Source organism: Rhinolophus sinicus, chromosome 4 (assembly GCF_057876585.1).
Source record: "Rhinolophus sinicus isolate RSI-liver-muscle chromosome 4, RSI-T2T, whole genome shotgun sequence".
Classification (NCBI taxonomy): Eukaryota; Metazoa; Chordata; class Mammalia; order Chiroptera; family Rhinolophidae; genus Rhinolophus; species Rhinolophus sinicus.
In genome coordinates, this window is record NC_142504.1 from 47,108,369 (window position 1) to 47,121,986 (window position 13,618).

The 13,618-nt window shown below is 36.6% G+C and overlaps 1 protein-coding gene across 4 annotated transcripts in view; it reads right to left on the minus strand.

Moving 5' to 3' along the window:
• Positions 1–1,299: 1,299 nt before the first annotated feature.
• RELN (reelin) overlaps positions 1,300–13,618 on the minus strand; it is a 504,226-nt gene continuing 491,907 nt past the window's right edge. Inside the window, exons 62-65 of one of the 4 annotated variants that reach the window (XM_074340623.2) lie at positions 13,218–13,415; positions 12,474–12,572; positions 11,684–11,767; positions 7,789–7,924 (exon numbers count right to left, since the gene is read on the minus strand). In XM_074340623.2, coding sequence (XP_074196724.2) covers positions 7,795–7,924; positions 11,684–11,767; positions 12,474–12,572; positions 13,218–13,415 — 511 coding nt within the window. In that variant the 3' untranslated portion in view covers positions 7,789–7,794. Of the gene's footprint in view, positions 2,407–7,788; positions 7,925–7,981; positions 8,945–11,683; positions 11,768–12,473; positions 12,573–13,217; positions 13,416–13,618 lie in introns of those variants that run through there. The other 3 variants (XM_074340625.2, XM_074340624.2, XM_074340626.2) reach the window with 3 other exon arrangements.

Below are 13,618 nucleotides of genomic sequence, written 5' to 3' on the forward strand. Positions count from 1 at the left end.
GGTTAAATGTTTTAAGTGATTTCATATCTATCTATCTATCTATCTATCTATCTATCTATCTATCTATCTATCTATCTATCTATCTGGTCTCGGAACATAAGGAAGAGAGTGCTACTGAATTTCCCAAGTATTATACATATCATGTTCTTTCTTAGGTAAAAGATGAAATACATGTGATATTGAATATATTTAAGGTTAGATATTAAAAATGTGTAGAGACAACTGTGTAGAAACCATGGAAACTTGGTCATACAAACATTTTTTATCTCTGCTATTACTAAACTGTCTGCTTTAGCAAATTAAGTCAGTTGAACCAATAATACTTAAAGTCCTACACTGTGTTTTCAAATGAAATAAGCCGATTAGATTAAGTCCCCACTTACACTATTACAACTTTGAGGAGCTGGACTGGTGGGCAGTTCAATTCAGTTCCGATGGTAGGACAGGTGGCTGGGAGCACTGTAAAACATCTTGGTCCTAGTCAGCGGGTAGGTCTACGACACACACGTTACTTGGAAAGACGAGGCTTTGGGAAAAATTTAACCCGTGTACCAATGGGAAAATGAACCAAAAACACCATCAAATGGTGAACCAACAACAGACAATTTGTGAATCAATAAAGGAGAACTGACAATTACGATACAATAGTTATAAACATTTGTGGGCCAAATATTGCACCAAATTATAAAATTTATTATATGTTAGATTAGGTAGAAAAAAAGAAGGCCTTATATCTCCAAGGCAATGATTCACAATGGATTAGATACCAGGCTCAACATAAAATTAACTCAACTTCTCAGAGAGATCATCTTTTATCTGTTCCCTATCCAGTGAGAAATACTATTGCCATTTATTGCTCTATTACCTAGATGTTCTTAATCCTCTGGAAATCAACAAATTCAACAGTATCAACAAACTTTTAATTTTAGAGAAAATGTCTCAATCACTATTTTTATCCTCAACACTTAGCATAGTGCCTGGCACATAGCAAGCACTCAGCAAATATTTACTGAATAAATGCCTGAGTGCTTATCACGAGGCACTGTGTTAGCAGCTCACAAAATTTTCAGGAGTTCAAAAATTTTCAGAACTCTTTATTGACTTTTCTTAGTGTAATTACAGAGTGACTAATAGAAAAAGCCGAATAAGAGATAAATGGCTAAATTCATAATTGCTATTCTCTGTGATGAAATGAAACACCAGTAAATACATTTGACATTGTTCTTTCCAAGCCTGACCAAGCTTACAAATCCTACACAAAATTTAATTAAGAATGAATAAAGACAAATGAGCTTCAAATGGCTTTTGGATATAATTTTTATTTAAGTATGGGCTTTTAGCTTGGTTCATCTTAGAATGCAACCTTTTAGTTCGGTTAATACGGAGTTCAGGGCGACAGGTCCATTATAATGTTGCTGGTGTTGGTACAACTTCATCAGAATGTATGAATATGACCCGCAGGAAAACAATCCACAAAGAGAACACAATGAAAACATCCACTGTTTTACAAATCACTCTGTTACCACAGACACAAATGGCAGTTACTGTTAGTAAATCAGCCACGGAACACTTTAAAAAAAATCTTTAGACAAGGAAATGGGAACTCCTTTGTGGGAGATAGAGTTTTCATCCACAATTTTTAAGTAGAAAATATTTCAATGTCAAGCATTTTTCTTATCCACAAAACAACGCTAAACCAACATACATTTTAAGGAGTATATTAAAGGAGATACAGTATCTTTACAACTATCTTCTTGAGTAGGTATTTCAATGAATTTTCTGCAGAATATAAGTAGCCGGAAATTCAGCAGCAAAATATTGCAACATAAGTAAATACAGTGTCAATGTATTATATTGTAGAAGAGAATACATAAAAGGACAATGATAATTTAATCATATAAAACATGATACATAGCTGAAATACAGTCCACTTAAATAGCTTTGTGACCAAGAATGTTAAATACTGTACTAAATGCCATTTTAAACATAAAATCTCTTAAATTTTTGTGCTTAAACTTTTTTTTTCTGTTAAACTATTTCTTATTTTCCAATACTGCCACTGTAACAGATATTACAACAGATCACAATTTTCACGGACACATCAACATGAAGACATTTACTTGTGAGAAAATAAGTCACTTGTCATTAGTTCACAGTGTGGGAAAGTGGTACACTCAGTCTTGAGAAGGGCTTTCAGTGAATCACTGTGTCCTTCACAGAAATTTCCTGATATCAGATGCAGTGCGAGATTTCAAAGAATGGAAAGCAACACATCACATGTTGGAAGGAAAAATAAATTTTTTGATTCTTCATGGGTATCGTCTAAGTGACCTTCGTCTTCTGTTGTAGAAGTGCCTGAGCCCATGTTGTCGAGAAAAATTCATCATGTAATTTTGTTTGCGAGTGCTGTTGGAATCAGAAAGGACAGAGGCAGAGAGGGAAAGAAGAAAGAGCATGTAAGTCCCATCACTGAAAGTACAATCTCGTCTAGGTCCTGAGTTACCCATATATTTATCTGAAAATTTTCAGGGTTCATAGGTCATGCTGACATTACTACCCCAGGACAGAATCACTGAAGGTTGACACCCATTTTCACCGCCTTTGGTCTTGAAGAAATCCCCTTCTTCTCATGAGTGAGCTCCAAACTAGAAAAAAATGGCAAATTCTCTTGATTCATAGCAAAAGTGGATTGAAACTATTCTGGGATTTAAAATTTTATTCTTGAACTCTTTCTGAAAATTCTGACTTGGATTAATTCACTTGAAAGACAGCATGTGCTGCTACCCATTGCTTTATTTAAATACATCTTTAATAAGTAGGAAACGTAATTTGGTTCCTTTAGCAAACATTTTCATTTAAAGCTTAAAAAGCAAAAAATCCACAAAAACAAAAACAAAGAACGGAACTGTTAACTGAATCAGGTTGAGCTTCCTATTTTATGCAGGCTCAAGGCAAGTGAATGTTGGATTCCACTGCCTTCATCAAACAGTAAGTAGCTGGGGTGATAGCCTATAAACATAACCTCAGGAAAGGGACACTCTACTAGAAATAGATAATAAAATACTACAAAGTGTAATTGAATGTATAACTGTATGTATGTGTGCATATATTTCCCCCCTGTATGTACACACATTCAAACATACATACTATCTATGAAGCTGATACAAATGCTGAAAATGGATTTTAGGAGCCTGCAGGAAACTGTATGATACTGGTAGAGACAGCTGTTAAAGTTTTGATGGAAAATATACTTTTAAAAGGAGCATTATCTACAACATCACTTAAAAAATCCTACTCCTTTTACCCACTGACCTGAGTTACAGCATATCTATATGTGGCATCAAAATGCTGTTTTAAGTGTGAGGCTGTCAATATTTTCTAAATTGATTGAGTCTCTTGAATACTATCTGGTCTCAAAGTCTTTTCCTCCTTAATTGCATGAACATAAAATGCATCCAGAACAGGACAGTATCATGTGATGCGATTCCACCATGAAGGTCAATGTGACATGAACTTGAATTTAGGATAAAGAAGAGGTAAAAGTTAATTTTGCACTGAGCAGTGTATTCTTCTGGGTTAATAATGGTCATTATATCAGGAAGGGGGTATAATAATACTGTTTTACGTAGTATGATATATTACATTATACTTAGCATAATTATACTAACAATTGTAGCATACAGAAACCATTAAAATGAGAATTTTGTATAGTTAAGTTTGATCACTAGAAAAGACAATGTATAATAAAATTTCTCAAAGGGAAATACATAAAGTGAATGTCATTAGATACATTTAATTGAAAATTAATAGCATCTGTGCTGAAAACCAGATACAAAGATAGATATTACATTGATATATATTTTAGAAAATAAAATGAAGTGCTAATAACTTTCCACTCTGGACTTCTGTGATCCAAATGCTAGAAACCATAGGATGGAAACTAAGAAAATACTCTGAAGACGTTGTAGAGAAAAACACAGAAAAGTCAGGTTTATCTTCAGGTAGCTTGACTGCCCACCTCCCTCCCCCATGTGACAGTGTGGGAAAGTGGTACGTGTGACAGTATTATGTGTATCAACCAAGCTGATTAGTTTCAGTGCCACAGTTGAAGGATGAAATTAATTCATCCATTTTTTATTATCTGCTGTAAGTACAAATTGCTGCCTATGTAAAGTCCAGTTACAAAAAAAGGACAATGACCTAAGGAATCGAACTAATCAAGTGTCAGGAGAAAGAATGCTGTTATCTCTTTAATTACAAATCTTGGGACTGGCCCCAGTTGTCCTGCCAGCACCCTAGGTCACCTTATGACCCTGTCCCTGAGCTACTGCAGTGGCCCCCTCAAGTGGCCTCCTCATTCTCTCTCCTTACAAAACACCACTGAAAAGAAACCATAAAATACTAAGAAAGTGTCATTGACTGTGTAATGGTATGTATGTGTGTATGTATCTTCCCACATACTCATATACAAACAGTGGATTTTTTGGATTGGCAAATGTTGTAATGATTTGTAATAATGCCGAGCTTGCCAGGGAGCTGGGAAGCCAGTGCCCACCGCGCGTGGGTGTGCCCGTTAGTCCAACCTTTCTGGAATGCTAAAATGCTGCTCGGCAGGACCTGCCAAATGCCTTTTTCTTTTTAACAATACTTTTACAAATTTCAATTACAGTTGATATTCAATATTATATTAGTTTTAGGTGTACAGCATAGTGGTCAGACATTTATATACCTTATGAAGTGATCACCCCAATAAGTCTAGTACCCACCTGGCACTATACATAGTTATTACAATATTATTGACTATATTCCTGGTGCTGTATTTTACATCCCCGTGACTACTTGGTAACTGCCAATTCATGCAGTGGATTTTGCACACAAGTTTCAGTAAACTTTTCCTCAAATGCTGGCTTTACCTTGTTAAAAAGACATTCACGATCCTCTCGTATATGGGGCCACATGTATGTCAATTTAGCCAGTTATTTCAAGTCCCCGACACATTGAATCTTACGCAGGATTTCAAGTCCTTTCCTCTGCCATCTGCCTCATTTGTCAATCCCCAATATCACTTCCTAAATTTCTACTCATTTTTCAAATATCACGTTTTATTTATTGCTTACCCCCTTCAGATGTTATTCCCCCCTCTCTACTCTGAAGTCTCATAGTGCTCATTTTCTGCTTTGAATGAAGACTGTTTGTGTTCATATCTTGGCTGCTCATGACTAAACTTCTAGTGGTACAGCAGCCCATGCCCCTCTCCCCCACCCTACCCCACAGCCCTCAGCCTCCTGCCTCACCGGTGGGTGGTCAAGGCATGTTTGTTGAACTTTTGGTGACTTACTGATTGGATTCCTGTTGTAAATCATTACTCTTTAACTATAAGGAATAACTGCAAAGTTAAAGCAATGAAAATTATTTTGTTGAAAACATGTTTAAAGATATAAGGTACCCAAAGATAATTTAAAATAGTGAAAATATTTTACATGGAAAAAGAGATAAACTCAGAACACTCAAGATATTTAGTTATCTCAATGGAACAAAGGAACATTTAATTTAAACAAAATTGATGTGTATGTTTAATGGCTTTAACGGAACTTCTCCGTATAGCTATTTACATATGGTGGACTCATTTAAATTCTCCATCTTTATAAGTGAGAAAATAAATACCAACAGGTTTCAGATCTTTAATACCTTGACTATCGGCTCAGTGTGGATGCTTGCATCTAATTTAGGGGGCATTTTGATTTATTGGATACTTTTACAATTTGAATACATTTATGCATCGATAGCTTATCTTTGGATCCCTGCAAATGTTGATATGCACACAGCATTTGCTACTGAAGTTTGTTATAAATGCTTAGTGTCTATATAGTCACATTAAAAATGGCCACATTTTCAAAGTGTCCTTGAAACTGACTAGTAATTTTGTATGTAAAACATAAATATCTCTGTAGTCAGTTAGGGTGGAATCTAATGAAGCAGATTTTTCCAGTTCATGAGCTTTTACATTCCAGCACCATAGGAAGCTATACTAAAATTCTGTCTGCCTCTAGGACCATTTAATAAACTGACATGGTTATCAAACAGTTATTGTGGCTTCTAAAATGTCTGACTTACAGGATTGGGCATCAGAGGAATTTTAAACAAGTTTAAAGGTCACATTTTGTGTGTATGTGTGTGTGTGTGTGTGTGTGTGTGTGGATCAGATCTGTGAGCCTATTTTTGTTTTTGATACAAATAGACGTATAGCTATAGATAACCTGGTAACCAAAATAATAATAGGTGTGATGGAATTATAAAGATTTATTTCTTCACTGCAATTATAGGGAAAGTAATTTTTATCATAAGTTCAATGAAAGCAGATAATGCTTATCTGAAGACGTATCAACTATGCTGTTTGACATATTAACTTGCTTTGGCTGTGGACAGAACTAGGTTCATTTTAAAATTCTCCCATTTTGAGTAAGTCATTGAAAGAAGAAAGAATGAACATCAGAAGCTTCTTGGAAATGCTAACTTAAATGTCCATTATCACTTAGAGAGTTTAGGAAGCTAGATGGCATATTAAATTATAAAATGCTTCCTTCTCTCTGCATAGGAAATATGGATATTGTAAGATCTTTCAAGAACTAGTGACTCTCTGCTCTTTTGAACTCACACTCTTCACTGGAATCACTATCTTAGATCATTTATTATTATGAAAAAAGTCAATTGATTTTTAATGGATTCTAAAGGAAATGGGGAAGATAGACACTTGGGAGAAGTAATTTGAGCTCATCGAAATTTAGGCATTTTTACTGATCAGTAACTAATTTATTTATCATCAAAACATATGATACAATAGATAACACTTTAAATAAATGCAGACACAAGAACTCAATGGACTGCCATATCTTTCAGAGAAATATTGGTGAGTGTAAGAGGGAATGTTCCCATTTAAACTAATCAATGAAATTCCCCACGCAGAGAAGAAGCTGTACATTTTATTTTCAAGGCCATGCATTTTCAGGAAGGCTACATGTAAATAAGTGAGGCTCATATAGCTCACAAAAGTTGAAGATTTCATATTTCTTTTCTCTGCTAAATGGAGCTGAGAATAATACCTGATAATGTGTACCTCAGGGAGCTGTAAGGGTTAAAAGAAAACTTCTAGCACACTGTGCAGATGTTTAATAAATGAAAACCATTTCACCTTCTTTTCTAAGTATCTCCATTAGAGGACAAATGTACATATATATTAAAGAAGGCCAATCTTACCTAAGGGTAGGATCTAGAACTCACACATATTATGAATAAATCCACTCCCTTCTGCCAATTCGTTAATTAACTTAGAACAGAATTGAGAAGTAAGGCACCATCACACATCTGCAGCACAATAGATCTTTTGAAAGACATTACATTTAATCAGAACCCCTAGCTCGTTGGCACACGGTTCTGTGTTCATTGTCCTTCATAACAAATTTATAAACTGTGAGCACTTCAATAACACCTAATACAGCCCGAGGCACGTAGTCAAGTTTGTTTCCCTGTGAAGGAATGCCTATTAGCACTCTGGTTCTCGCTGCCGTGCTCAATGGTGCATACATTTGAGAATTCTCACAATTCGGCTGAATTTTGAGTTTACATGATACAGGTTTCAAATGTTCTAATGTATCTCAATATAACATACAACTTTGTTTTCCTAGATTTTTTTTTCAACTGCGAAGGTCTTCTACAAAACTTCTCAGTTAACGTAGGTACAGCAGTGAAACTATTAGTAAACAGTTCCCCAGAATTAATAAGAAGACTTACCTTACTCTAGTGGAAAACCAATGACAGCAAATAATGAAATATAACACAAGTTAAAAAATGCCCTTCAATGCATGCAGCACTGTGATTAGTCATAAAAGTCTGATGAGGTTTAGACGCAATATAGGATTTTTCATCTCTTTTGAAAATAAAAATTCAAGATGTTATTCCTTATTCTTCTATACCTAATATATACATATACTGAACTTTTCTATGTAATGCAACATGCAATATTTGCTCATAACCATATGTCAAGGTACATGTAGCTAGAGTACTACATTTGGCATAAATGTTGCATGTGAAGTATAAATGTGAAAGTAATAGTTTAATAACTACCACTAATTTTATTGATTTTTCAATTATTTACATTTTAGAAAACACTTATTCCTGAATATATAAAAATACAGAAGTCCTCTATATCAGATAACACAGTCAAATTTAATAAAGGATAAATATGCTTTGCAATAAATGTAATAAACTCATCTCCATAACTCATTTGTGCCAAAAATGTGACAGTATCTTGATAATGAATAGCATGAGGGGATGGTCATGATGGAACGCATATTATTAAAACCTGATAAATGCATGTAAGACCATAGCTAGCAACATATTGGTTTTCAGTTCTCAGTAACTGTGGTAATCATTCGCTTTTTCGTACATCAATTCACATAGGCTAACTCTTTACGATTTGCCTTCGAGGTACACATGCAAAAATTGGCCCACATTATACACATGACAGCTTGTAACTTAGACACATACACACGAAATGTGATGTGTGAATGAAATGCATAAGTTTGGTGAGGGAGATTCTTAGGATAGAAAAGTATGAGTGCCCAACAAAAGAGATTAAGACAAAGAATTCTCTTTTATCCTAAGAAGAACCCCACCAGCATGGATCTTGTGAGGGATCTGCCCAAATGTATTCACAAACATTGACTGAAAAACAAATGTTCTACACTAGCAAATGATTCCGATAAATTAGGTTTCTGACGCTTGATTGTCATTGATTGTGTTAAGCTACGTCATTCAGACTTTACAGAATGAGGACTTTTTGTAAGCTAGTGAGGCTGGAAAAAGTGATCTGTCAATTCAGTTCCTCTCTTCTGCGGCAGATTAGCAGGGCTAATCATCAGGAAGCGTTTTCCATGGGCAGGTTTTACTGAAAAGCATCAGAGTGGGAAGATCTCACTTTCAAACAAGCACAGAGCATAGGTGACTTTGCTTGTTAAATGCTATATAGTGGTTTTTATCTTTATGGTATGGGGGATTGTCATTCGGTATATCCATACTTAGGACTCAAATCCTTCCACAGGGAGTATTTTAGAAATGAAGCCATTAAATTAAAAATATGTTATGTATCTTGTTCATTTAGGATGAATTCCTAAACCTTGAAATACTTGCAAAAGTGCTAACTTTGTTCTCAGCAAGCGCCTATGTTTTCTTGGTAAATGTGGGCAGTACTGAGGTGAAACTCAAGATCCCATGCGTGACCACACTTTTCTTTCTAGGGGTTTTTAGCATGTGTCCCAGTGTGCATGCACTCAAGAAAAACTATGGTAATAGAGCTCCATTAAGGCCAGTCTTCTCTCAGGAAAGGAAATACATTGTAAAAATCTAGACCCCCGTCCCCCGCAACCAGTAGTTGGAAAAACATATTAGTAGCCCTATTAGCAGTGTTCCCTTAGGTCGGGCTTGTATTTCTTTAGCTACGAACCTCAGTCTTCTCTCCCCTTCACACTTGAGGAATTAACATGACTAGTTTATATGACTAAATGTTATTATACAAAAACATAGTGACTAAAGAGGATATTTTGAATTAATAGGGATTTATGGGAGTATTCCACATGTCTACTTGTCACCATACATCTGCAGTAGCAAGGTGATAATTAGTAATATTTGTGAATCATGAGACGAACATCAGCTAGCTTCTTTGTGCCTCATTTGGTTGAGAGACACTCTGGAAAATTATTATATTTTGTTTTTCCCAATTTCTGGAACTTTCTTTTTTGTTTTAAGCTTATAAAATCATTAAATTATTTTGCAGAGCTACCAAGGTTGTATTAATTAGTGAATGCCTTAAAACTTTTCGAGACTCTTCTGCAAGAAGTCCTTTGAAAGGGTACAGTGGCATAGAAATGTTAAATCCTGAGACAAGAGTAAAACATCAAAAACAGTTCTGAAAACATAATTTCTTTGTATTGTATTTTTTAAACAACTCATTTATTGAACTCAGCTTTATGAGGTATTTCTCGCTAAAAAAGTAGGAAAATAAAGTCTTTAATTTTAACAAATTTTTGAATTGTCATTAAAGAGATAACATTTGCTTTTAAGATTACATGTGTAATATGTATAAATAAAATTATATGGTGATATGTATGAAGTTATAATTTTTAAATTTTTCTTTGAAAGATGCTGAATACAACTCAAATCATGCGACAGTGCATGTGTGGCAATGCTCTTTTAATCATTCAAAACGTTTTAGTGCCCTGAGACTTTGAGACAATAATGCAGAATCAGAGCAGAGAGGTGCCTGGTAAGTTATAAAATCTTCAAAATATTAAAATTCTGGAGGTGGAATAAAAGTGAAGTCTTTATTGATACAGATTATTGCTCCAGAATAATACCAGAAACAATAGGTATGATCAATGTGATACATTTCATATCTGAACTTGATTCTTGTAATAATATCATGATACTGGTAGCTGCTTATAAAAATTAATACCAACACCAGTATTCCAGAAGGTTCCCTTGGGAACGGTGTGGTGAAGCTTCTTGTGGGTGTTTTGAGAGCCTCTGAGGCAGCAGGTCAACAGGAATCAGAGAACAGAGTTCTGCATGTGAGTTGTGAAGGGTTATTTCATACCAGGGGACTGTGTTTGCACTTCTGACTCCATCTGCTCCTTAACTGTAGTTCAAGGGAGGGACTTATGGTGATGATACGCCTCTGGAACCTAAAATAGGTACTGTAATGTCTTGGCTGGGTGGCAGGAGAAGAAATATCTACTCAAACATATGCAGTATTAAGAGTTATTATGTCTATCTATGGGCAGTATTAGTGTTCTGCCTTCTTTTGAGGACAAATTTTGAAGTTTCCACAGGAGTTGGTAATGCTTTGTCAGGCACAAGAAGCCCCATTAATGTAAACTTTCTTGGCAAGAGACTTGAGAGATACAAAGTGGTTTTGACTCTAAATTTGATTATCAATAAGTTTTTGGAATCATTTTTTAAAAAGACTGATGCTCAGGTCCCACTGCAGGTCAATTTAAACCAAATTATCTGTCGGGATGGGCCTGGGTATTGGGACATTTGCTGATGCTTCCAAAGCTCTTAAGGTCTTCTGATGTCCAATCAGATTGAGAAGCGCTGCTCTGAAAGGAAAGTAACCAGGGCAGAACGGCTTTAAGCATGGTTTTGGTCTATTTGGACATCTCTCTCCAGCCTTACCATATATGTATTTATTTTAGAGCCCAGGTTATTCTATTCTCCTGGAATAATGTCGTCTGAGGAAATCAATATCTAAGTAAAACATCAGCCTCATATGTAGGTTCAAATGAGTCTGAAATGTTATTTTAAACTTCAACTTTGTCTTGTGGAGGCAGAGCCCAGCAAGTTGTCCAAAGCAGCAGAGCGCACAGTGGGGGCTTGTGTAGGGACCAGGTTGCTCTCAGATTTGGGGATTGATATGGATGCCATGCAAGCAGGTGCCTCAGTGAAAACTAAGACGAAGGCTAACTCAAGACTGAAAAATTCAGCTCATGGCTATGATTGAAAGAAAACAAATCTGGTAGTTTTCCTACCAATTAATCACTTAAATTTGCTTTCAAAATGAGTGAAATCAGCCAAGGGACTGATTTCATTTTTGATTTGGTAAAAAGAATGAACATTTGAACCTATCTACCGAGAAGATTCGCCTCTCCTTGCCAACCACTTGGAGCCATCAGTCCGAACCCGTCGAGACATAAGCATTCCAGTTCTACAGGAACTAGATTGTTAGAGAAAAAGCAAGTCATCTCTCTGTGGAACAGTCAACCCGGCTAGGTGACAGTGGTGCCAACCCTATCATATGGGAGAAACCATGGTTGAGCACACTTAACTTGTTAGGTGCTAGGATTGGTCAGGAGGAATCTAAAACCATGAATTCTTTGTTCTACTAGGTTGGTGCAAAAGTAATTGTGGTTTTCACAATTATTTTAAACCGCAATTACTTTGGCACCAACCTGATAGTTGCAACCACGGTATTAAATGGAAGAATGCCTCGGGCATCTGTAGCTAAGACAGGTGTTTGTTATTGGGCATATTGACTAGGAATACTCTGTACATTAACCAATACAGATGGTTTCCCTCTTTAAGACATCATTCCATTTTATAAGCAACCCAGATCTGGCGAAGGCATTGTTTCTCATTTTTGGAGACTTTTGTTTGATCCAATTTAACTAATATTGTCAAATCCTTAAATACATTTTTTTTGCTTATTGAAGTTTTCTAAGGTACATTAAATTATATCCGGGGCTTTATTATTTCACGTTGACTTGAATTATAAATTGCAGTAGCCGAAGAGTATAAGCCAAAGTCCTATGGGCATCTCTTCAGGAATAGTTCTTACTGAATTAAGGAGTGTGCTATACCAAGGGAGTTTCAAACCTTTCTTTTCTGAAAAGAACATGGGATGCTACGTATCAGATACTCACAAGACGACCTCCACATGGTCCAAAGCCCACTGGTCATGACCTGTTCCATTGTGGCGTGGTTGCCACCAGCGCAGTAACACTCCTTTCATCCGTGCCTCCCTGGGTCACAGATAGAAGGACAAAGTGGTTAACCATTAGAAAACAGAGAACTTTCTGGTATGTAACTTCCAGACTTCAAATATAATAGGCTAATCTAAGTCAACAAAACTTTGGGTATGGAATTTAGATTGGCTTATGTCTAAGCAGCATTACGTTTTATTGGCTCTTTAAGGACTTGTAATACTTTTACATCTCTCCTCCGTATCCCCCTTGCTACACTAGTACCTGGAAGAGCAGCACGTTTGGTTAACAAACATGATGTGCCTTCTGTGTGATGAGCGCTGTGCTAGAAGCTGGGGGCACAAGCGTCACAAAAAGTTGCCTATCCTCAGAACGTTTTCGAATAAGTGTATTCAGCAGAAAGTTAAAAATGGTGTTTTCTAAAGGACTACAAATACTGGTCAGAGGAAGGAAAACATGCAAAAAGCACTGTTGTTATTCTCTGTTCTCTCTTGCCCTACGCATTGCTTCAACTTTGCCTGTTGTCCTACTAGGAAACAGGAACCCAATGGAGTCCTGGGTCAGTCGTGGTTCTGCCACCACCGACATTTGTGGCTTTGGTCCAGCAACGTCACCAAACCTCTAGCTCTACCTCTGATTCTCAGGGACGGGGCGTGAAACTACGCTTCCTAGCAGGCCACTTACAGGGGGACGTTGTATGACACTCTCTGGGCCTGTGTGAAGTCCTTGGGCTGGTGCTGCGCGATGACGTGCCACGTGATGCCGTTGTTGACGCTGTACTGCAGCAGCACCGCCCTGTCCACCGCATGGGGGCCGCTCACGTCGCTGTTGCAGCTGTCTGTCTGCGCTGGGCTCCCGATTTGCAAGACAAACATGATTTTGCTGAAAAACACGAGGGGAAACTGTCTTCACCCAAGGTTCAGGATGTATAAAGGAGTTCTACTGTCTAATTAAAAAAAATAAATCTTTCTTGTTTCTAAAGCCCATGATTCCTGAGTTCATCATGTAGTAAAGATAGAAGCATCCAGTGTTATGGCCAAATCACATTCGTAGTAAAACGTGGTTACTTTCTCTTTATATCATGC